Below are 26,258 nucleotides of genomic sequence, written 5' to 3'. Positions count from 1 at the left end.
CTAACTGTTTCAAATGAAATATTTGGATTGATATAACATTTGATTACTTTGATACCAAGCCTCCACTTGTCAATATTTGAACTAACACAAAAGATACTCACTGAACCAATAATTAAAAAAAGTTTTATTTCATTCATTTACAGGGATGCTGTCCACTTGCAGTTCAGTCAATTTCAAAAATAAATTAAATGTAGTTTCCTGTGTCCCTCTTCCATTGTTTGTGATCTTTAAATAATGCTTTCTTTAAAGATTCCCTTTTTCAAGGTTTCTATGTGAAAGACTTAGGCGAAAAAAAGCTGAAACTAACTATATAGTGGGCACAGCTAAAAGTGGCTATACACAAATCCCTGTCCAACTGAAGTTAATGGGAATTTTGCAGAGTTTAAACAAACCGAAGGCTTGATTTTGGAAGCACTTTCACACTCTAGCAGTCTCGTTACAGTCAATAGGACTACTCACATAAGCGGGGTTCCACAATCAGGCCCTGAAAAAATATAAATAACTATATTTTTCTCTCTCATTGTAAACCAGTAACAATAGTGGATAGAAAAAAATCAGACAAATGTAGATTTAAATTTGTGTGTCCCTTTAATTCTCTCAGAATGTGAGCCTCTTATTTGTACTGGTAGGCAGTTAATCCCATTGATTTAGTAACCCTGCTTGTGTGAGTAACTGCTCACTAGTGTGAGTGGGTATTTGTAATCCTTCATATTGGAGAGTTACACAGAGTGGTTTGCAGCAGATAACAAACACACTTTAAAAAAAATGTATAGAGTCACATGTAGGGGGAAAAAAAGAGAGACTGCGGTAGTTACAGTCACTGCACAGGGATTGTTACAGCGTGGTGGTACAATAAAGGTCACGACCCTTTGGTGAGTCAGCAAGGTGGAAAGAATGAAATGCTATGTGGTTTGAGATAATGAAACCTCATAAACATTTCGTCCAAATTTTCAAAAATGACTAATAATTTTGGGTGCCTGCAGTCTTGGGTTCTCAACTTTCGACACCTGAAAGGAACCAGATTTCCAGAGAATGAGTACGCAGCACTTTTGAAAAAATGAAGTCTCTTTAGGATGTCTCAGGTTGGGGACCCAGAAAAGGAGATATCCAAAATTACAAATCACTTTTGAAAATCTGGAGTTTTTTTAATAAACAATTATTCTGTGTGGGTTCACAACTAACCATTTCCAAAATGAGCTGCGGTAACCTCTGCTCTTCAACACATGACCTTTTGAACATCACTGTACAAAACGAAGGATGATGAAGGGGTGGAAGCTGGCTGGCTGAGCTGGTCATTTCATGCAGAAATTGTAGTGGTAATGTGTGTTAGGATGTTTAGAGCCTTAGGTAGGCATCTTTATTTTTATATCAAAATAAATAAATCTGAGATTATTTAAACAACATTTTTTGCCCCCAGTTACGTCAGACTCTGTGAGGTGGTTGATCACGTGTTTCCTTTGCTGAGAAGAAGCCATTCTTCAGACTTCCCTTGTTCTGATACCTACAGTCAGTTCACATACTGGAGGGAACCACTACCACCTTTTGAACACCAGGATTTTCATCCGTCCTCATCTTAAATGCACCTACAGCCTCTTGGCCTCAGTTCAAAGGACTTGTTATCTTATATTTAAAGGACACAGCTTGGTTTTTGCCTTGGACGAATCAGCTGGAATCTGCGATATTGTGAACATTGTGTTCATTTGTTAAAAGCAAATTTGGAACTGTGTTTCCATGCTTAAAGTCACATTTCTAGTGACTAGGAATGGGAGTGGTGCTTCCCACTTCTCAGCCAACATATTCAAAATGTGCAACATAGTCTTATTACAAAAGGTCAATTACAAGTGCAATGGTACTGGGATTATAGTTAATCATCTCAGAGTTAGTTTAAAAAAAGTGGTTCTCAACCTTTCCCACACCAGATCTTCCATGAACCACCTCCCCATCTAACCAGAACCATCTTCCATTTAGCAGGATGGAAAGGGCAGGGCTTCAACACCCCTGACACCAGTTTGTGTGCCTGTACAGGTTGCGACCACTGTCAAGTTAACAGTCCCTTGTTTAAAAGAACAAACAATAATCCCCCCACAAACAAGCATATAACTGTGTAAGAGATATTGGGCCAGACTCTCAGCTGGTTTAAATTGGCATAGGACCATTGAAGTCAACAGAGCCATGCTGATTTACACCAGCCATGGATCTAGCCTATTATTTTGACATTATAGCTTTTTTTTTCCCCTGGGAAATAAATACATTTACCTGATTCTGTCATCCTTACTCACACTGTGCAGTACCTTACTCCAAAAGCAGTCCATTTGGATTAAGGTACATTGTGAGAATACAAGTGGAAGTGGAAGAATTCAATCCATTGGGTTTGGCTCTGTTGGAGTCAATGGCAAAACTCTTGTTGACATCAGTAAGGGGAAGAGTTTACCCATTGATTGGACCGAGTTGCACTTTGTGGGAGCTGGGAGCTTCAAGGGATTTGTCAAAACTGAAAAGTATTTTGTGAAGCATTTTCTAAGGCTAAAATGTGAACTTTGCTGCTGGTTAAGGATGCACCTCATGGTTTCACTGTGGAGCATTTTTTCAGTTGTGTGTGCTTTGCAGTACATCAGACCATCTTTGGCGTTAATGAAATCTTCCTTTTCACTTTCACTTCTGTACCTGCATACTTCTTTTCTCCATTGCACAGACAGTCGTCGTAGCTACTGCTTGGTACTTTTGGATGCCTTACATTTTAACTGTGTGCATTGGAGTCAATATTGTAGCTCAGATGAGAGCATTTTTCAAATAATGTACTTTCACATATTGCAGTACTTTGCTTTAAAATGTAGACTTCAACTGACCATATGTCAAATGATCCAAAAAATTGTGCTTTGAGATAGATTGCAAAATGATTACCTTATTTATTTTTAAAGATATTTGGCTGGGGGGAAGTCCAAAGCATATTGTTCTCTGAAAATGGCATCATGGGATTCCATGTTTAGTGTATTTCAAATTTGCTCAGTTTAAAATGAAAGGCTAAATCCTGCTCCTGATTGAACTCAATGGAAGTTTTGCCACTGACATTAGTGGTTTCCCCAGAATATGGATTTTCTAATTGCTGGCCCTTAAAACTCACTCACGTGGGATGTGAAAGTCAAGGTGCCGATTCACATTGCCCTGCACCTTGAATAATCATTTACACAAGTGCTGAAAGTCTTTCCTTCTTGTGCATCGTCACTGGAACTCTGACCCAGGAGAAGAATATTATAGGTGTATGTATGCTTTAGTGAAGTCAGAATTAGTGCACAAAGAGGAAGAACACATTTTAACTTTCAGATCTTAGGTCAAGTGGGCTGGGCTGGCAGTTTTAAACAAAAACAAATGTCTTTTTTTATTTGTAAACTGAACACATTGAGACAATCAATATGGGCCTCCGGGTGCCAATAAGAGAGTCACTTCTCTAAGAGCAACCACACTTTGGCTTCATTGACTCTTTGATGTATAAACCAGGGATTAGGAGTAATTATGTGATTTTTATGTCTGTATAAGGCCTCAGTGAGACCAATATTACATACAGTTTATGTCCACATTTTAAAAAGATGTTGAAAAATTGGAGAGGGTGTAGAAAAGAGCTACAAAAAATGATTCAGGGTCTGGAGAAAATGCCTTAGAGTGAGAGACTTAAAGAGCTTTGTCTGTTTAGTTTAGCAAAAAGAAGATTGAGAGGTGGTTTAATTACAGCATTTGAGGACCATCACAAGGAGAAGATATTGAGTATTAAAGGGCTCTTTAAGGGAGCAGAGAAAGGAAAACAGGAACCAATGGCAGGAAGCTGAAGCCAGACAAATTCAAATGGGAAAGAAGGCACAATTTTTTATTCTTTCTAGATATTATTTATTACTTCTTGTAAGTAACTGCTGAGTTACTGGATGAACGTATTAGCCATATCCGGTATGTATTTATTTTGCTAATGGCCTGTCTTAGTGAATTGTATTATATAAAAAATTCCTGCCACTTGATAAGATGCTCACAGTTCAGTTACCCTCCCACAGTCCTTAGGGCATGATTTTCAGAGCTGAGCCCCTAGAGCTCTCATTGACCTCACCCAAAGTGAAACACCTCTGAAAGGCAGGCCCATAGCATTTATTTACCAATGGGCCAGGAAGAAGGGAACCCAGTTTTTAATCACCTTTTAGTATTGGAAATGAAATGGCAGTGTAGATGAGTAGCTAATTTAAACCATTTCAGTTTGAAGACCCTACTACTACTTATACACTGCAAGATATCCTGCTTTGTCAAAGTTTGACTATAGCTGTATAAACACACAAAGGTATATTTCACTCTTGACTAATATTTATTAAATTGGCTCCTGGGGAGAACAGTTTGGAAAATCAAAAGCTTGCTCTGTTAACGACGAAGGATTTTGCTTCATTTTTAAATATACTTTTTAAAGTGTACACTATATTTTGCTTTGACAGTCAGGCAGTTGTATTCATACACCTTTAAATTGGATTTTTCATTTATTAAGAACAAAGTGGAATGGCTAAAGAAATTTTTACTCTTTCTGTGAAAGAAAAATATTGCCTGCTCTCAGTGTAATGGTGGTTTCTGTTACAGAAAGAATATTTTTGCTAACAGGGTAAATACAGACACCCAAACCACTATATGCTCTATTTCAACAAAAGACATATTATAAACTACTCTATGCAGTGGTGACTATTGTTTATTTTCATGAATCTGATGACTATCCCACTCAACCCGGGGTGGTCAAAGGAGGGGGAGGATAATATACATGACTCATCAGTTATATTGAAGCTAAAATGTATTGACAATTTTTGGGATTGGGGAATTGGTCTTTTATTTTTTGGTTTGGCTCATCCTTTCTATGTTTGTTTATATACAGGATTTGCTCTGTCTAGTGAACTGATGGAAATCATTGTAACACCTTATTTTGATGCGCTGAATGCAAAGCCATTAAAGAGAGAGATATAATAAAGGCAAACAGCTGAAAAATAATTTTTGCTATTTCAGTTCTGTGACGTCTTAAAAATATTTAGCTTTGGCCTTGTGTCTTTTGGACAACTTCAGACTATTGTGTTGTGTGGTATTTCGGTCTGTTATTAATGGCTTGTCTTATATCAGGGTTACCCGCTGTTACTTCCAGTATTTGCAATATTCACTCTGTGGCATTGCAAAGAGCCTGGGAGCCTAAACTTATTTAAGTCTATGGAAGATGCCATTGAAGGTAGCCTGGCCAGAGTGCCTCTGTTCTGCTAGTCCTGTCTGTCAGTAAGCACTTCGGAGCCAGGAGCAGCCACGCATGCATTAGAGCAACCTTGATTCTAACTAAATGTAGGGGCCAAAATTTGAGAGCTGAAAAGGCCTAAAGGCAGCTTTATGGCTCCTCCCCATCCATCGCCCCTCTCTTCAGCTCAGCATAGCTCAGCCTGACCTGAGAATGTGGGTCTGGGTGTCTAACTCACATCCTTCAGGTTTGAATGTGGCCCTGGATACATAAGGACTGGGTCATGTCCCAGTGAAGGCAACAGGAGTGCTGTCATTGGCTACAATGGAACCAGGACTGGACGGTAAGGTTCCCCCCCCCCCCAACCCCCGCCCATTCCATTGCTGAGAAATCTACAGGAAAAAGAATTGCTGCTATTTATGAGACAACAAAAAATGCACTGTGCTCCCTCTGCTGGATTTGCTGAGCAAATAACGATAATCAATTCTCAATGCTATGAGGTTGGCTTTAGTTGATGATTTTAAAAACAATGTTTGGGATTAAGTAGGTTCTACAGCAGCTGAAGTTCAGTTCAAAGATCCATGTTTGGACAGCCCACACTCACGGCAGCACTAGGCCTCTCTGATTTCTGTAGAGCTCTGACCTGTGTAAACGTTTATGCTAAAGCCCTGGGGATGGGTTTGAAACAAGGATGCTTTTTAAATTAAAAGTCACAGAAAAGATACCTCCACCCTTGCAAAGCAGACTTTGTAAGGACGTATTCATTGCTCCTGGGATATCCTGTGACCAAAGGATGTATAAAAAGTTTGAGGTAGTAAACTTTCAGAGGCGCTACACACGTAAAACTGCCTTCTGGTTCTTCAGGGGAGGAGGAGAGGTCTCCCAGCCTCTTAAATGAACATTTCCCTTTAAATATATAGGTCTAAACAGTTGGAGGGCTTAATTTAACATGCTTCGCAGATGGTACCAAATACCTTGGGAGAGATTTTTGCAAGATGTAAAATCAAATACAAGAAACTACTTTAAATATTCGAGACCAAGTATAAACACTTGGAAATATGAGGCCTTCAACTCACCCTCTAGTGCATAGTTTCTCAGCCTGTGGTACATGTACCCCTGGGGTTACACGAGACACAGGCAGGGGGTACTGGGGAAAAACAGAGAAGGGGAGGCAGGCAGCAGCTGCCAGCTTCTGGGGAAGGCGGGTGGCAGCCCCCTGCTTCCCGCCAAGTCACAGCTGAGAGGCAGGCAGCCGCCGCCGGCTTTTCGGGAAGGCGCGCAGCAGCCGCCCGCTTCCCGCCAGATCACAGCTCCCAGTTGGGAGGTAGGTGGCAGCTGCTAGCTTCTGGAGGAAGTGCCCAGGTCCCAGCTCCCAGATGGGAGCCTGGTGGCAGCCTCCTGCGTCTTGGGAGCAGGGCTCACATCTGGGTGGCAGCTACCCACACCCGATTCCTAGCTGAGAGACAGCCTCCAGTGCCCCAGCTTGAAGACTGGCAGCAGCTGGCTGCCCACATCCCTGGGTCCCAGCAGGCGCGGAAGCCTCCTCTGCCCACCTCGGAGTGGGTGGCCATCCCCTACCTCCCAGCCAGACAGCAGCCGTCTGCAACTTGCCCACGTGGCAGCCCTCCTCCCTGGTTCAAAGCCCAGTGCCCAAAAAACTTGTCAATTTTACGGCTCTAACTGAGCTGTGAAATTGACAGCTATGACAGCTCCAGATTTGACCAGTTTAAAAATGTTAAGAGGGGCTCACACAGTGTGATTTGCTCCAGGCCCACACCACTCTAGGGACAGCCACGGGGAGCGCTGCTATCCACTCTGGGCTGCTAGTGCCTGCTTAGACCTCAAAAGTTCCCACCTGTGTGAGGAGAACACCACAACCCCACCATTAGGCCATAGTGACTGGCTTGTGTTGACCTTTGCTCCTATATGGAAGAAGGGGAGGAGGAAGGAGGGGAGAAACAGCAGGGGGTTTTGTGATCTGCCACAGCCACACAGCATTGCAGAACTCAGAACTCTCCTGCTTTACGAGCAATACAGTCGTCCAGGAGTAAAGGGCAAAAAGACTGTTTCTCAGAGTTTACGCATGTGCCAGTTTGCTGTAGTTTCCACTTTTAGTGTTTGAATGTAACTGGGCTTGTGTTATTGTTTTAATTTGACTGATTGTGAGGGTGTTAAAATAGATTTTTTTTTATTTATTTTTTTTTAACAAGAAAACTAACAACAACTTCAGATTCAGGAGAAAGTAGTTCCCATACAAGTGTTGGATCCAGAGGATCATGTTTCAAAAAAAAAAAAAAAAAAAAGCATCAGTAGTGAAAGTACAAAATCTTCACAGTTTCCTAAAGCACGTAGCTACGATCCCAGTTATCTGGCTGCCGGGTTTACAACAAACAGAGATATACCTCCATCACCACTTTGTGTGATCTGCAGTGAGACGTTGCCTAAGCACTGTATGAAGCCTTCCATTTTGAAAAGGTATCTTCAAACGAAACATCCTGATCTGAAGGACAAATAGATTTTTTTCACACGAAAATGTGAAAGTTTGACAAAATCAAGTGCTGCTTGAAATTGAACTCTGCGATTCCCTAAACAAGCTCTGTAAGCTTCGTTTGAAATCGCACACATGGTGGCAAAAATGAAGAAACCACATACCATTGCTGAGAACCTTGTCATTCCTGCTGCTATCAGAATTGCTGAAATCATGTTTGGCAAAACAGAAGTAGATACAATTAAAATCATCCCACATTCAAATGACACCATGACAAGAAGAATTGATGGCATGGCAGAAGACATAATTAAACAAATTTCAGAAAAAGTCAGCCAGAAAAAACAGTTCGCTTTACAGATTGATGAATCTACGGATGTAATCACCTATGCACAACTGATGATGTTTGTCAGATACATTGATGATGAAGACGAGCAAGGAATAGAGGAACAAATATATGGCTGCAAAAGAATTGGACACAAGAACAACAGGAGAGGACATTTTTAAGATCTTAAATGAGAACATTGTAAAAAATGGATTGTCATGGGAGTGGTGTGTGTCTGTATGCACAGACGGAGCAGCAGCAATGGTAGGTCGACGAAGTGGTCTTGTTGCTTGCTTAAAAACTATAAATCCTTCAATCAAGTGGAACCATTGTATTATCCATAGGCAGGCATTGGTTGAAAAGCAACTGAATGAAGATTTAAACAGCATGCTAGGAACGGCCATGAAAACAGTAAACTTCACAAAAGTGCGGGCTCTGAATTCACGTCTTTTCTGATTGCTGTGCCATGACATAGGATCTGAACATATTACTGTACTTCACACTGAAGTTCGGTGGTTGTCACATGGAAGGTTGTTGAATCCCCTGTTCGAGTTGAGATATGAAGTTACTGTCTTTCTCAGAGATATGAAATCTGAATTCTTGCAGCATTTTGAAGATGAACTATGGATTTGCAAATTAGCCTATCTTTGTGACATTTCTGATAAAATCAATAACTTGATCCTTCAGCTTCAGGGATACAACACAAATATATGTATCTTGCATGACAAAGTAAGAACTTTTAGAAAAAAGTTGAGGTTCTGGAAAAATCGAGCTTTATGTGGAAATTTTTGTTTCATTTTCACAGCTCTCAGAATTCTGTGAAGAAAACGAAATCACTCTGAACGAAGGTGTGAAAGAAAATATTAAAAAACACTTGGTAAATTTGGAGTCAGACTTTGAATGTTATTTCCCTAATGTTGAAGAGCATGAAGATCCACAGAAATTGTGAATTTTGAATCCATTTAATGACTGTGCTTTTGAACAAGCAGGAATTCCAGAAAGCATGAAGGAAAAACGTTTTGAGCTTTGCATGGACAGCATGGACAGTATGGCAAAAAATTTGGTGCAGGCTTTATATCCCCCAGCATTGGCATGCCACTCAAAGCCTCCTAGCTGTGGCCAACATCACCTCTAGCCCAGGTACATACTTGAGTTGCGCACCCCTGGTGTAAAGGTGGTACCCCTACCCACACTAGATCTGACATCTGTCATATCACGGCCTTATATACTCAGCCCTTCTTCCAACATATGGCTCCCATTAGTCTGTAAATATAAAATCCCGTGGAAAATTGAGTGTTGGGGGTACTTATTAACATTTTCAGAAGTTAGGGGGTACGTGCTACTTGAAAGGTTGAGAAACACTGCTCTAGTGTACACTCAAAAAGGGGGCTGGGCACCATTTTAAAAGGGCCTTGTCTGTGTGTATCCACAGTAAAGATGTGGCTTTGAAAAGGCACATGGGTGATACACAGTTCCGATACAGCAGACTACAGCCCTTATGGTTTTGGAGGAAAAATCCAGACTCTCCTTGGCCAAAATACATTTCAACTATGCAAAGGAAGGGCTGGATGCAGGTGAACGCCCAGAATATTGCCCCCTTTCTCCCTCCACCCTTCAGCTTTGTTGTGGCACCTACTGTGGCAGCACATAGGGAGTAGTGATGGAAGACCCTTTTGTCCTGCTTACGAGGGGACTATAGAAGGGCCTACAAAGTACGGCATGAAAACAATGGGTGCAGGAGCAGGGAGAGGAATGGGGGGAAGAGGTGGGGGTAAAAAAAAAAGCTTGAGGAGCAGAGGCAAATTCAGTGGTTCAGCATTGCTTCCATGAAGAGGCTGTATAACTGCTCTGGGCCTTCTCATCACTGCACATCAGTTCTATGCTGAGCCTGGAAGTTAGGGGCTGGGCTCAGCCTTTGGTCTGAAAGCATTTTGCCTGAAATCGTGCTCGGCTTTGCTTTGGGAGCTTTGCCTGAGAGAGGTGAAGAGGCCCTTCATGGCTGGTTTGCCAGATAGGAGGGGATAAAACTGGTCAAGGACAAATCTGTTTTTCAAGTGTCTAAGAGGGTATTGCAACCAGCAGAGGAAAGTTGCAGGTGCAGTTACATTTAAATCTTAATTAAGTACAATGCCCTCCTAAGTTTTCCATAGAACTAGAAAACCGCCTAGCAGCTCACTACTCTGATGCAGGGTGTACAGCTCCATAAAACCACACGGATCTACTTTCAAAAAAGGCTTGCCACACAAAATTAATATGGAGAGGCTTTGATCCTAATTCAGCAAAGCATTTAACGAGATACTCAAGTCCCATGGATTTCATTGGAACCTAAAGACGTGCCTCAATGGTTTGCTGGACTGGGCCTGGATAGTTACTAACTGATCTCAGTTTCTAGCGGCTACACTTTCGTATGGTTTCCAAGCCTATAGCAATGTCAGGTGTTCAGTGTGCTGCCAGCAATCTATTTATTGATACAGGAAATCCATTTTGCCTTGCCTTGCTTTGTATGAGTTTTGCAAGCAACTGGTCCCTTCCTGTGACTCATTTTATGTTTTCTGAATGGGTTTTGTGGGTGTAAGTTTAACAATTGGAATGTAACCGCGATGTCTGCTTTTCCTTGTCTGCTGGAATCGTAACAAGAAGAATACATTTTGGAACAAAGAAATGTAAATGGAGTAGGATAGTTTGCATTACTTTACAAAATTGTATAAACATCCTTTTTTAAAGACAGTTAAAAGAAACATGCAAACTGAAACTAGGTCGTGTTTTCAAATTGATTTGTTTAACAAAGAGGTTTGTTTTAGAACATCACTTTTAACAGAAAAAAGACTATTTCACTGATATTGTCTCAATAGTTGGTTGTCTTTTGATTTATAACCAATAAATATTCCAAAAATAAACACTAAAGGCCTTACTGTGATGTCAGTTACAGCAGAGCAACTCCATCTAAGGCAAGGTTACCATTCGGATTCATACAACTGCAACTGAGAACTGAATTTTCAGCCTAAATATTGAACTATCCTAAAAGAAATTTTAATTCAGCTACTGATCTTGTAATTTCATGAATTTTAATCTTAAATAGTTTTTGCCTTTTTAATGCAGCAGATGAGGAACTGGGAAGAGTACCTCTGCTTTTGTTTTAGTCTTTTGGAAGAGGTATGGCAGAGGAGGGAGAGAATCCTATTTAACTTGGGACCATTAATCTGGGATTCATAGATTCCAAGCCCAGAAGGCACCATTGTAATCATCTAGTCTGACCTCTTGCATAACGCAGGCCATAGAAGTCCCCCAAAATAATTTCTAGAGCATATCTTTTATAAAAGTATCCAATCTTGCTTTAAAAATTGTCAGTGATGGAAAATCCACCATGACCCTTGGTTAATTGTTCCAATGGTTAATTGTGCTCACAATGAAAAGGTTGCACCTTATATCCAAATCTGAATTTGTCGAGTTTCAACTTCCAGCCAGTGCACTGTATTATACCTTTCTCTTTCATTGTTTGCCTTCATCCAGTTTATCAGATGATCCAAATCATGCTGAATCAGTGACCTGTCCTCTTCATTATTTACTATTTTCCCAATATTTGTGTTACTTGCAAATGTTATCAGTGCTGGTTTTATATTTTGTTTGAGGTCATTAATAAAAATAGTAAATAGCATAGATCCAAGAACCAATCTATGTTACATAAACACCATCTTTGTCAACCAACGGCATAATCTTGTTAAAAAGAGACAGTTTGACAGGACCTGTGTTCTATAAACCCAAGTTGATTTGCATTAACCTCCTTTAATTCTTTATTAACTGAGTCCTGTATCAGCTGCTCTATTTTCTAGCTTGGGGTCAATGTCAGGCTGACAGGCCTATAATTACTTGGTACATTATGTTTATTCTTTTTAAGAATTGGCACATTAGCTTTCTTACAGTCTTCTGGAACTTCCTCAATGCTCCAAGACTTATTGAAAATCCATATTAATGATCCAGCAAACTTCTGAGCTAGCTCTTTTAAAAATCTTGGGTGCAAGTTATCTGAACCTGCTGATTTAAAAATGTCTAAGTTTAATAGCATCTGTTTAACATCTTCCAGAGAGACTAGTGGAATGGAGAGAGTATTATCATCATATGATGAGACTATATCATCTGTTTTTTCCACACATACAGAGCAGAAATAGGTATTGAACTTTTCTGCCTTATTATTGATAATTCTACCATTTCCATCTAGTAATGAATCAATACCGTTGTTAGGATTCTTTTTGTTCCTAATGTTTAAATGTTTAATGTTTAAAAACTCCTTCTGGTTGTCCTTAATGCTACTGGCCAGAGATTTTTTCTTATGTCCTTTGGCTTTCCTTATCTATTTTCTACAGTTCCTAGTATCTGATATTCATGACTATCAACTTCTGCCTTCTTCCATTTGTTATATATCTATATATTATTTCATTTATTTTACAGCTGCCTCCACTTCCCTTATAAACCAGGTTGGTTTTTTTTAACCAGTACAGCTTTCTTTCTCGATTGTGGGTTTTGGGGCATTTAGTAAAGTGTTCTTAAATTATTCCTAATTATCATTCATACTTTTCTGATTAAATTTTTCCTCTCAGCTGCTTTATTTCACAATTATTTTTAGCTTTTGCAAAATGGTCCTGTTAAAGCATCAACTATATATATTACTGGTCTGGACTTTATTTTGCTTGCACATTAAAAATTTATCAAGTCATGATCACTTTTAGCTAATTAATTAATTTTTAGTTCTGTGATCAGTTTTTATCTGTTAGGATGACATCTAATAAAGAAGTCACCCATGCTGGCTGCAACACTTTTGAGTTAGGAAATTGTCATCTACAATGTTTCGAAATTCCAAAGATGTTTTAGTACTGGCAGCGTGAGACCTCAAACTGTCACTCAAACTGACGTTCCCCCATGATCACGCAGCTTTTTTTCCTACACATTATTGATAGGTGCATAAGGAGCTGGTTATCCTGTTTCCTAGTGTGATTTGCTGGTCTGTAGCAGACACCAACTAGTACCTCATGCTATGCTATAACTATTAGGATATTGATCCATAAGATCATTTTCTTCCACATTATCAGTGACTTGGAACAGGTGATGCCATTTTTGACACAAAGTGCCATTCCCCATCCCCTTTAGCCCACGTAACCCTTTCTAAATAGGTTATAACCATTAATTTTAACATTCCAATCATGTGAATCATCTCACTAGGTCAAATAATACCAGCTAGATAGAATTTATGCTCTTAAAGGAGAATTCCAATTCTTTTTGTTTGTTACCCAGGCTCCTAGCATTGGTGTATAGGCAGTTCAAAAATTTCCTCTCTTTATGTCCTTTGGGTCCTGATTAATTTTGTTCTTAACAACTTATTTTTGTGCTGAGTGCTCCTATCGTCCCTCTTTTTACCCTTCCCTTTTGTTATTAGTTTAACCCACTCCTGAATACTCGATCCAGCCTGTCCTGGAGGAGACTGGCCCCTCTTCTACTGAGGCAGAGGCCATCCAAAATATACAGATCTCTCTCCCCATAGAAGGTAGACCAATGTTCCACAAAGCCAAAACCCTCCACCCTACACCACTTATCTAGCCAGTGATTCACTTCCGGAATCTTCTGCCTTCTGTCTACCTTTGCTTGTGGGACAGAAAGGAACTCAGAGAAGATTGCATGGACAGTCTTCTTCTTCAGCACACGTCTGAGTTCTCTGAAGTCATCTATCTGCAGATCCTGCAATGTAATATCATTGGTGCCAGTATGAACCATCACCAGTGGAGCCTTGTCCATAGACTTCAGAAGCCTCTCTAATCTTAGAGTAACATCTCATGTCTTGGCGCTGGAAAGGCAGCACACCAATTCCTCGCAGAATGTTCTTTTGATTCTTCTGCATATTGAATCTCTAGTAATGATTGTCTGTCTTCTTTGGATAGTTTCAGAACTTTTTGCTGGCAAGCTTGATTTTCTAATAGGTTGGGTCAACCTGTTCTCCACATGTGTGTCCCATACATCTTTCCATTCCCTTGGACCTGCTGCATCTTCAGAGGCATCTTCCATCATTGCCACATTGAGGACCTGGTATAGATTTGAAACTTCTAGCTGTGTGGAATTCCTCCCAGTCATAGTCTCTCTGGTGGCCACAGCCTGACCTTCCTCATCTATTTCCCACAATATAAAATGCCACTGTGGCATCTTGTCTCTGGTGGTTATGAGCCACTAGGCCTCTTCTCTGACTTCCTCTCTGTCCTATTCTTGGTGGCCAGTGCTATTCTTCCTTGAATCTCGGGTACTGGTGTTTTCCAAACCTGGCTGTCTAGAAGCTGATCATTTTCTTTGATTCTCAATAATGTCTCAACTTGCCTCTCCAATCCAAGAATCTTTTCCTCCAGCACAGCCACCAACTTGCACTTCATGCATATGAAATCCCTTCTGACTCCAGGTAGGAAAGAGAACATGGCACATTCAATGCAGGTCACCACCACTGTTCCATCGCTGGCCACACCTACGGTTGAACCTGGAAGGCAAGAATCTCCCACTCCATTTCCAAACTCCTTCTGAAACTCCTGTTAGCTGTCTCTGTTCACAGTTCTTGAGTTCACCTAGCAAGTGACTTTTTATACACAGTCTTCCTGCTTAGCTCAGCTCAGCTCTGTCCTTCACTACTGAGGAGCACTTAACCACTCAGATACTTCAAACAGCTGGACTGATCAAAGCTCCAAGGGCTAGAAAGCCTCCCAAACTTTAGCAAGGCATCCTGCTTACTCAGGGGGTTACTCTGTCTTTCACAGTAACCAGCAACATTAAGGTACTGTGTGGAAGTTAGGATCCTTTTAGCAGTTCTGTTACCTGTCAGCTCTGTGTTCTTGGGGAACCAGGGAGCAAAACCCCTACTCTCTCTGGCTCACCTGAATCCCCCCCAGCCTCTGCTTGAACCAGAAACCAAAAGCAATAAAAAGGCAGTGGGAGACACATCTAAACCCTTCCAAACAAGAGTGATAGGATTAAGGCAACTCCCCTAGCCTCATCTACATCAGAGATGTAAAAAGGAGGCATCCTGATTAACACATTGAATGGAGAACAGAAGCCTCATCTACATCGAAGATAGAACAAGAATTAGCATACTGAATGGAGAACCAAGCTCCAAAGCAGGAACCACATTGAACTCTTGGATTGGCAAAGCAGGGACACGCTGCACGATGGGAGATCTCTGCTTCTGATGTTAATGAACCCACCCCTGCACACACCCAGCTCCGCAGTTATCAGACCATTCTAGTTATTGATATCCAAAACACTGAATCTGCCTGATTGCATTGTGAGCTCCCTCAAGGAACACTGCCCGTAACCAGCAATGATCAGCTCCTATTGTCCAGCATAAACAAAACCACTCTGGTATACTCCCTTGAGTCATCGTTTACCCATAAACAAACCTAGTGTTCTCCCTTGTTTCTTCCCTACAAAAACCCCTACCCAAGTTCAAACCTGGGTTCTGACGCCTGGATCCAAATGCTGCATCAGCTCCACTGGAACTTCCCCTTTTCCTGACTGATCGTATTGGGGGCTCTGCCTGTCTCAAGCGCTCCAGACCCTAAGCTGAACAGCCTGTCTCCTGGGAACCTGTGAGCTGCACAGAGTGGTGAGACCACCCGCCCCACATCTTCCCTTAACATACTCTCTCGCTCTTTCTCTGTCTCTCTTAGTCCAGGTATAACTGTCTACTTTTGTAATCAAACCTGGGATAGCTTTCTCCAATACCCCAACTGTAATTGTGTAGTATTGTAAGTGTTTGATTGTTTTTCTCTCCTTGTATGATATTACTATTAGTATCATAAGTGTTATATCCTGGCAATAAACTAACTCTTATAATCACGCTGGTTGCCTCTCTCTCTCTCTCTCCAAACTTTATTTTACTCCTTTGTGTTCTTGGCTTCCCTATCTTGCTCTGCAGCAATGCTTCTTTTACCTAAGCCAAAGATCCCTAGAATGCCCAAAAATCCTATGGGGTTTGCTCCTCAAGGGGGTTGCTACTAGAACAATTGTAGAGTGGTGAGGGGCAGCTGAGAAGTGCTGCTCTGCCTAGCCTGATTGAGTCCAGGGACATATAAGGGGGGTAGCTGAAAAGTGCTGTTCAGACCCCGCCTGCTCAGAAGTGTGCTCTATTCTGTTGCGGTGCAAAAATGCATGTAAGGGTGGCTGCTGAAAGTGCCGTGTCACCCGGCCTGCTGAGTTCAGGGACATATAAGGGGTCAGCTGAGAGTGCTGATAGCCCGGTCCGCTCAGACGCACTCGGTTAATCTGGAATGTGTGTGTGTATATTGGGGGGTTTATTTGAATCTGGGGCTGGAGGAACCCAGCCCTGAAAACCTTAGGTCCTGCAGGATAGCTCCATTGGGAGGGGACTTACCGCCATATGAACACACAGGTAACACAAGCAGTACATTAATAGGATCACACCCCCGCTTCCAGGAAGGTAACCCTAATAAATGAGCATACCGCAAGGTGATGGGCAAGTCTGGTAACAGTTCTATAAAAGGTCAGTTAGGTCTAATAGGTTTTGGTAAGTGCAGGGTAGTTACAGACAAAGAAGTAAAAACAACGAGAGTCCTGTAGCACCTTAAAGACTAACAAATTTCTGCGGGCATAAGCTTTCATGGGCTGCAACCCACTTCCTCAGATGCATGAAGTGGAAACCACAGATAGGAGGTGTGTATATATATATATACATCCAAGGGTGAGAAACATGACAATAGGGAGGGCAAGTGCTAACAAAGTCAATTCAAAGTTTGGGTAGATGAGGCCTATTCACAACCATTGATTAGAAGGTGAGAATGTGTGAACAGTGACAATTACTTCTTGTAATGAGATTGTCATGCTGGGTAGATGGGGTGGGGAGAGCATTTGTTATATTGTTTGACATCAGTACGTCAAAATCATAATAATTCATGTAAGATATGCCATGTCAGGTACTGTTAGAAAGCTATAATACGCTAAGTCAGATGATAATACTTATGTTCATGTGTAACATGTGAAATGGAAGTTATAGATATATTTGAGATATCTGTATTTCAAATTGTGCTGCCTGGGCAACACCCCAGATAGGATGGCAGCAGAACAATAGCCTGCTTAATGGCCCATTAAGACACTCACAGATCCAAGGGGCCGAGGAAGAAACTAAAGGCATACCTGAAGAGTTACCAGGATTGGCCCATGTGACTCTGGACTCCATTTTAGTTCTTGTAATATTCCACAAGACAGCATGGCCAGGCCCAGAGGGTATATAAGGCCAAGCCACAGAAACCATTTTGTCTTTGTTCCTGTTCAGTTACTGATATATACCTGCCTCTGGATCAATTCACTTGCAACTGAACCGAAGGACTAAGACCCATCCAAGTGTTGGATGTATACCCCCAGAGGAACTGTACAAGCTTGCAACTCCACAATTCTCCCAGAAACTTGATGTATATGGACTTACAATCATCCGTATGGATTTGATTTGCTTTGACCCTTTAACATTTCTCTTATGGTTTATTTCTTTCCTTTTACAATAAACCTTTAGTTTTAGTTACTAAAGGATTGGCTGGCAGCGTGGTATTTTAGGTAAGTTCCAAACTTATATTGAACTGGTACTGTGGCTGGCCCCTTGGGGTCAGAGGGAACCTATTTAGTAAAGAGAACAGAGTTTATATAACTGGTTTCTTTACTGGACCTAGTGCTGATTTGGGAGCCAGGAGCTGAAATGCAGTAAAGGAGGCTGTGTGTATTTATATACTGACTTCTGTGGGGATTCAGGAGTGCAGTTTGTGGCTGGTTGGGAAGTCTGGCTTCAGTGCCACCCACCAGTGCTGGGAGAATCTGCTCTCCATTTGCAGCCTGCCCTGACCTTGACATTTTCAGGGGGTTACCCTGGGCACAGGACGGGTCACAGAGATAACCATTCCAAGTCCCTATTCAGACCCAGTCCGATTGTGTCAAGTTTGCATATGAGTTCCAGCTCATCAGTTTCTTGCTGAAGTCTGTTTTTGAAGTTTTTTTGTTGAAGTATTGCAACTTTCATGTCAGCTACAGAGTGTCCTGGGAGATTGAAGTGCTCTCTTACTGGTTTATGGATGTTACCATTTTTTATGTCTGATTCGTGTCCATTTATTCTTTTGCGTAGTGACAGTCCGGTTTGGCCAATGTACATGGCAGAGGGGCATTGCTTACACATGATGGCATATATTACGTTAGTAGATGTGCAGGTGAATGAGCTCCTGATGGTGTGGCTGATGTGGTTAGAACCTGTGATGGTGTCACTAGAGTCAATGTGCGGGCAGAGTTGGCAACAGGGTTTGTTGCAGGGATAGCAGACTGGGTCTGAATAGGGACTTGGACTGGTTATCTCACTACAACAAGTAATTGTCACTGTTCACACATTCTCACCTTCTAATCAACGGTTGTGAATAGGCCTCATCTATTGTAACTGAATTGACTTTGTTAGCACTTGCCCTCCCTATCGTTATGTTTCTCACCCTTGGATGTGTGTGTGTGTGTGTGTATATATATATATATATATATATATATATATATATATACCTCCTATCTGTGGTTTCTACTTTATGCATCTGACGAAGCGGGTTACAGCCCATGAAAGCTTATGCCCACAGAAATTTGTTGGTCTTTAAAGTGCTACAGGACTCTCTTTTCTCCTGTATACAGACTAACATGGCTAGCCCCCTGGAACTTTTCAGACAAAAAAGTGAGAATGGGGAATGAAATGACCAACCTGATTGCTTTCTATAAAGAGGTGATGAGCTCTGTGGATGTGGGGAAAGTGGTGGATGTGATATACCTTGGCTTTAGCAAAGCTTTTGATACGGTCTCTCACAGTATTCTTATCAGCAAGTTAAAGAAGTATGGGTTGGATGAATGGACTATAAAATGGATAGAGAACTGGTTAGAGCATAGGGCTCAACGAGTAGTGATCAATGGCTCCATGTCTAGCTGGCAGCCGGTCACAAGCGGAGTGCCCCAGGGGTCGGTCCTGGGGCTGGTTTTGTTCAACATCTTCATTAGTGATCTGGAGGATGGGGTAGATTGCACCCTAGCAAGTTTGAAGATGACACTAAACTAGGGGGAGTGGTAGATACCCTGCAAGGTAGGGACTGGATACAGAAGGACCTAAACAAACTGGAGGATTGGGCCAAAAGAAATCTGTTGAGGTTCAACAAGGACAAGTGCAGAGTCCTGCACTTAGCACGGAAGAATCCCATGCACAGCTACAGACTGGGGACCGATGAGCTAGGCAGCAGTTCTGCAGAAAAGGACCTGGGGGTAACAGTGGATAAGAAGCTTGATATGAGTCAGCAGTGTGCCCTGGTTGCCAAGAAGAGTAATAGCATATTGGGCTGCATTAGTAGGATCATTGTCAGCAGATCGCAGGAAGTGATTATTTCCCTCTATTCGGCATTGGTGAGGCCACATTTGGAATATTGTGTCCAGTTTTGGGCCCCCCACTACAAAAAGGATGTGGACAAGTTGGAGAGAGTCCAGTGGAGGGCAATAAAAATGATTAGGGGGCTGGAGCACAAGACATATGAGGAGAGGCTGAGGGAACTAGGCTTGTTTAGTCTGCAGAAGAGAAGAATGAGGGGGGATTTGATAGCAGCCTTTAACTATCTGAAAGGCGGTTCCAGGGAGGATGGAGCTAGGCTGTTCTCAGTGGTGGCAGATGACAGAACAAGGAGCAACGGTCTCAAGTTGCAGTGGGGGAGGTCTAGGTTGGACATTAGGAAAAAGTTTTTCACTAGGAGGGTGGTAAAGCACTGGAATGGGTTACCTAGAGAGGTGGTGGAATCTCCATTTTTAGAGGTTTTTAAGCTGCGGTTTGACAAAACCCTCGCCTGGATTATTTAGCTGAGGTTAGTCCTGCTTTGAGAAGGGGGTTGGACTAGACACCTCCTGAGGTCCCTTCCAACTCTATGATTCTACGACATTTAAAAGCAGCACTCAAGAGCAAATAAAGACAATAAGGTTGCTGAGCTTTAACTGAGGGCAGAATTTGACCCACAGAATCATTATCCCTGCACTCACCCAGCTTGACTTTCAAATTCCAGGATGAGGCTGCAGGGTCATCAGTTTAAAAAATAACTTTGTAATCAAAAACTGAGCCAACTTAGTCTGGAAATTGTTGAAAACAAACAAATATAGAGAACCCAAGATGCTCTTTTACAGTCACTCGGCTGGGAGGATCTACACTTCCAGTAAATGTATTGTGCTGTATCTCAGCTCTCGTTTCTGTTTCATGGACCACAAGACTCAGTATGTTGCTGACAGAGAGGAAACAAATCCCAGACCAGGAAATATCTGTAAAAGAAGGAGAATGGTCTGGTGGTCAGGGCACTAGCCTACAATGGGGGAGGTCTAGGTCCAAGTCCTCCACCAGAGACTTCCTGTTTGAATCTGGGCAACTCACTCAATCTACCTTGTGCCTCAGTTCCCCATCTGTAAAACAGGAACAATAGTACTTTTATCATTAATCAGGAGAATATTTCCTCCCTTCCTGTGGTGTTTTGAGGATGAAATCATCAGTATTTGTGAGGTGTTCAGATACTACACTGAGGAGGGCCATATAAGTACCTATCTATTTATCTTTGGAAGTTATATTGCTTCAATAACATAGATAAGGAACTGTGACACAAGGTAGACTAAGTGACTTGCCATATTCGTGCAGGAAAGCTGGGCAGAGCTTTAAATTAAACTCAGATCTTCTGAGACCCAGCTTATTGCCCTTGGCCCAGAACAACCCTTTTTCTTCGAGTGCTTGCTCATGTCCATTCAGCTATAGGTGTGCGCACGCCTCCGTACACGGTTATCCAAAACTTTTTTCCCCTTAGCAGATCCAGTAGGTCTGGCTCCGGCGCCCCCTGGAGCCCTGCGCACATGCCGCACATACACACATGCACATGCACACATGCCGCGGGATATGCGTCCTTGCAGGGACTTTGAGTGGCTAGGCCATTCCCCGGTCGCTGTGTGCCTCCTGCGGGAAGGCCTTCCCACTCAGCGACCCCCCACGACTGCTGCCTTAAGTGCTTGGGGGAATCCCACAGGAAAGAGAAGTGCAAGATCTGCAGGGCTTTCAAACCGAGGACTCAAAAGGACCGAGAAATCTGGTTCAAAGCCCTGTTGGTGGAGGCAGTGCTCCGCCCGGTGTCCGAGCTGATCCGCTCCGCCTCGGTACCGAGCATGACCTCAGTACAGAGCGCACCATCGGCACTGCCCTTGACTCGGCACCGCGTAACATCACCTGCACCTCTGCTGTCCTCTTCCTCCTTACCTGACGAGGCAGTCTCTCAGGACCACTTGGTGCCACTGGAGGATTTCAGGGCGCACCAGGAGCTGCTCAAGAAGGTGGCCTCCAACTTAGGGCTGGATGTGAAGGAGTTAGAAGAGGCTGAAGATAGCCTCTTCAATGTGCTGGTGGCAGCTGCCCAAGCACGAGTGGCCCTCCCAGTCCACGAAAGGGTCCTTAAGAATGTAAAGGCCCTGTGGCAAACCCCTTCCTCGGTCGCTCCTACATCAAAGGTGGCGGTGAAGAAATATTATGTCCCGGGTGAGGGGTTTGAGTATTTGTTCACACACCCCGCCCCGGGAATCCTGGTAGTAGACGTGGCTAACCAGAGAGACAGGCAAGGTCACTCAGGGTCAACTCCCAAGAACAAGGACAGTAAGAAGCTGGACTTGTCTGGGAGAAAGATTATTCTATGGCAAGCCTGCAGTTCAGGATTGCCAACCATCAGGCCCTCCTGGGCAGATATAATTTCAACCTGTGGGACTCCCTCAGGCGGTTCGCTGAGGCCCTGCCCCAGGACCAGGCTGCAGACTTTTACCGCCATCGTGGAGAAAGGAACTGCAGTAGCTAGGGCAGTGCTCCAGATGTCCTGTGATGCTGCTCCTGTGACTCAGTTGGCAGGACCATAGCCTTCTCCATCTGTATGAGAAGGTGCTCATGGCTGCAGTCTTCGGGCCCGTCCCAGGAGGTGCAGCAGGCTATTCAGGCTCTCCCCTTTGATGGGTCGGCCCTATTCTTGGACCAGAGCATTGCGATGCACGGTCTGAAGGACTCCATGGCCATGCCTCGGTCCCTGGGCCTTTACACACCCCAGTTTTCCAGGTGTCAGTCACGGCCCCAGGCACAGCAGCAGCCAAGGCCTCCGCTCAGGCCTTTCCAACCCTATAGGAATAGGGATAGGAATAGGGGGTTCAGAAGAAGAAATCAGCCCCCTAAATCATCCTCATCTCCCCAGCAGGGGCCCCCCAGAAGGTCGGGCAACCAAAAGATACAATTTTGATGGTGCGCCCGAGGGTGGCACCCCGACTGTTCTCCTGGATCCACCCCGCCCCTTCCTAAACAGCGTAAGGCCCTTCTATCCCTAATGGGCAAAAATCACTTCGGACCATTGGGTCCTTGGGATAGTCTTGGGGAGCTATGCCCTACAGTTTACATCTATCTCCCCCAACAACCCTCCCTCTCCATCCCTCTTCAGGGACCCCTCTCACGAGCAACTCCTCTTACAGGAGGTAGATACTCTCTTCAACCTGTGAGCAGTGGAAATGCTCCCTCAAGACAGAAGGGGGAAGTGATTCTATTTGAGGTATTTCCTCATCCCCAAGGCGAAGGGGGGTCTGAGACCGATATTAGACCTGAGTCATCTAAAGAAATATGTCAGACGACTCAGGTTTTGCATGGTCTCCATAATCCCTTCCCTGGATCCAGGAGACTGGTACGCTGCCCTCGATCTCAAGGACGCATACTTTCATGTGTCTATCTTCCCCAGCCACAGGCGTTTTCTCCGTTTCATGGTGGCTGGCTCCCACTACCAGTTTACAGCCCTACCCTTTGTCCTATCTTTGGTTCCAAGGGTGTTTACCAAGTGGCGGTGGCTGTCCACCTGGGGGTGTGCACATTTTTCCTTACCTAGATGATTGGCTGATCAGGGGCAGGTCCAGGTCCCAAGTGCAGGAAAGCGTGACCCTCACCTGCAGCAGGCTGGAACTACTCATAAAGGAACAGAAGTCCACACTAACCCCAATGCAATGAATAGAGTTCATTGGGACTACCCTGGATGCTTCCCAGGCCAGAGCCTTCCTCCTCAGCCACGTTTCGAGGCTATGGTCTCTATCATCTCCCAGCTGCACCGATGCCCCACGACAATAGCCAGGCACTGCCTACAGCTGTTAGGCCACTTGGCGGCTTGCACGTACGTAGTGAGACTAGCTAGCCTAAGGCTCAGACCGCTTCAGGCATGGTTGGCCTTGGTATATGTTGCGAGCAGACACCCATTGGACCGGGTGGTCACAGTTCCCCCACCCATCCTAGTCTCCTTAGACTGGTGGCGGACTCCCAGGGCAGTGATGAAGGGCGTTCCGTTCAGGGAACTGGTCCCGTCGGTCACCCTAATTTCTGACGCTTTGGACATAGGATGGGGAGCCCACATCAGCTCCAACCTAGGCACTCAGGGGCTCTGGTTGGGGGAGGAGAGGCACTTGCACATCAACGTGAAGGAGCTGAGGGCCATTCGCCTAGCGTGCAAGGTGTTCCTCCAATTCCTGACAGGCAGAGTGGTGCAGGTGCTGATGGACAACACCGCAGCCATGTTTGACATAAATAGGCAGCGGGGAGCATGCTCCTCAGCCTTCTGCGAGGAAGCTATCCGTCTGTGGGACTTTGCCGTAAGGCATGATTTCTACTTGACTGCCTCTCACCTCCCGGGAGTGATGAACGATGAGGCAGATCGTCTCAGCAGGTCATTTCTGCCCTTCCACGTCTGGTCCATTCCACAACCCACCACTCATTCCTGCTGCCAGAAAGAAGGGACTGAGGTGGGTATAGGGCCGGCAGCGCCTCATATACCGCCGCATGTGCGTGGGGCTCCAGGGAGCGCCGGAGCCAGCCCTATGGGATCTGCTAAGGGGGAAAAAAGTTCTGGGTAACTGTGCATGGAGGCATGCACTCACCTATAGTGGAATGGACATGAGCAACACATCTCGAAGAACATCAGTTATTGGTAAGTAACCTTATTTTTCCTACCCCTAGAACAAAGATGGATCAGAATGAGGAGCACAGGGACTAAGTCCTAATATGTAGAACCCTGCAAACCTGCAGATATCTGCTTTATATCCGCATCCCTGGATGTGGATATCCGTGGACTATTTCTTGTGGATCGTGGATCAGATGGTGATGGAAGTTGGACCTGCATGACTTCTGCAGCAAGGCTGGAGCAGCTGCTACTCAGGGGTGCAGCCAGAGCAGCTGATCAGCTGTTAGGTGGGGCAAGAGGGGCTAATCAGCTGTTAGGTGGCTGGCAGAGCTGAACAGCTGATGGGGGGCGGGGGGGAGCTGCTGGCTACAAAACAGCTGATGTGCAGATGTGGTTAAATCTAAAAGAGGAAGGGCAGATTGCAGGTCGGATAAAAGTTTGTTCCAGTGGGTGCAGATCGGAAGCGGATCCACATATTTGTATCCACGCAGGGCTTTCCTAATATGTCACACGCAAAAATGCATGAATACAAAGAGTCCATTCAATGTTTACATACTGCATTAATAATAAAGCAAATCATATCCCCATTCATTATGCCTGAATTAACTGCTCAAATTTTCCACACAGGAAAATGAATATGGCTTGATATTATCCATACTACTATGTAAATTGTTCACTGCTAACTGGACAACACCGGTGTTACAAGAATCAGTCATTCATAGGTCAACAAGTGATTCTTTCATCTCCCCCTCAAGTTTCTTAAACCTGACCATTACACATTTTTTCCACCTATTGATCTTGTTACAATCCAGTTTTTCTACTGTGTAAACAAAGATGTCTGAAAGCGAACAGTCACAATTCCAGAAAGTAACTTGGTTAAAAGAAATAATCCTAACCTGAGGTAAAATTACTCTATTATTAAGAACTTTACTTTTCAGCCAAGGGTGAGAAATGGTTTAAAACAAAGTTTGTGACTGATCACATAAGTTATGAAAAAAAATTGAAAGCGTCTGATGTGTGATAAAGTGACCCTTTTGATTTTCTGCCAAAAGCAATTCATGTCAAACCATAAGGAAATTGACATTTTACCAATTAAATTTTATGAATAACTATTTCAGCTAATCAGAAACTAGTTTATACATATGCATTAAATCACAATTTTAGGACTGGTCCAGGTTCTGATTAGCCAGAGCACACTACAAGATGTTCGGTTATCACTAAGACAATGAGTGTATTGTTTTTTCCAATAATACTTAGAGAGAAAATATTCATCACTCCATTATACCAATGCCTCATCATCAGTGTAATGGAAGGAAAATGTCACTGGAACTGAAGGTCCTCACAAGAGAAATTTCTCCTACGGCTATAACTATCTGGGTTTGTCCTTTATGTTTTACTTTCCAACGAGGCTTGGCTTTGGCATTCACATGGCAACAGATGATGACTAGCTCATGACAGCAGTTGATTTCACTGACCATCTTTTTAAAGTAAATTTGGGTGGGCACAATTCATTTCTGAAATTCATAGTTGAGTGAGTTGAGTCTGGAAGGTGTGGACCAGTGTAAACAGTGCCACATCATTCCAGGCTGGGTGAGAGGGGAAAAACACACAATGATCTTAAAAGCATGATCTGGGTAAATAGAATTATAGTCTTTCATCCAATGCTACTGTTGGAGAACTATACTATGGAAGGCATCATATCAGCTGAGCAGGTGGGTAAATAATGCTATATCACAATATACATGGCAAGAATCCACACTAAGATCCCAAATCTGTGAACCACATGCATGGGGAGGTGGGATCCACAAAGGTCCCAGGGGTGCAGGTGAGAGTAAATAGGGCTACGTCACTATGACACGCTGTGTCTGAGAACTGGACCCCAGAAATCCCATATTCACCAATGTCATGTAATTATGATATATTCTGTACAACGTATGCCTTGTGTGGTATTATTTTAAAAGTTTTGAGCTGCTAAACATTAATATCCTTGTGAATTGTATGTGCTAGCATTGTATGTGAAATTATGAAACATTGTCGAATATACTACTAGAACATGTTGCAAGGGGGGAAACTCTCACAAACAGCCTTTCAGGCACAACAATGAAGTAGCCAGACGTGCTAAAGGGCCATTAGCAGGAGTCTGCATTCCAAAACCCCATCCCTAGAGACTTCACCCAGAAAGCACATACACAAAGGGATACCAACTGA

At 43.4% G+C, this 26,258-nt stretch overlaps 1 protein-coding gene across 5 annotated transcripts in view; it reads left to right on the top strand.

Moving 5' to 3' along the window:
* Positions 1-5,001, top strand: part of LPIN1 (lipin 1) — a 70,368-nt gene extending 65,367 nt beyond the window's left edge. For 4 of the 5 annotated variants that reach the window (XM_067544755.1, XM_067544752.1, XM_067544753.1 and 1 more), the window contains one exon: positions 1,418-5,001. In XM_067544755.1, coding sequence (XP_067400856.1) covers positions 1,418-1,577 — 160 coding nt within the window. In that variant the 3' untranslated portion in view covers positions 1,578-5,001. The remainder of the gene's footprint in view (positions 1-1,417) is intronic. The other variant, XR_010919056.1, reaches the window with a different exon arrangement.
* Positions 5,002-26,258: the final 21,257 nt, after the last annotated feature.

This window comes from Emydura macquarii, unplaced genomic scaffold (genome assembly GCF_026122565.2).
Source record: "Emydura macquarii macquarii isolate MOO-44397 ecotype Brisbane River unplaced genomic scaffold, CSIRO-AGI_Emac_v2 contig_1027, whole genome shotgun sequence".
Taxonomy (NCBI): domain Eukaryota; kingdom Metazoa; phylum Chordata; order Testudines; family Chelidae; genus Emydura; species Emydura macquarii.
This window is presented reverse-complemented; position numbering and strand designations above follow the sequence as displayed.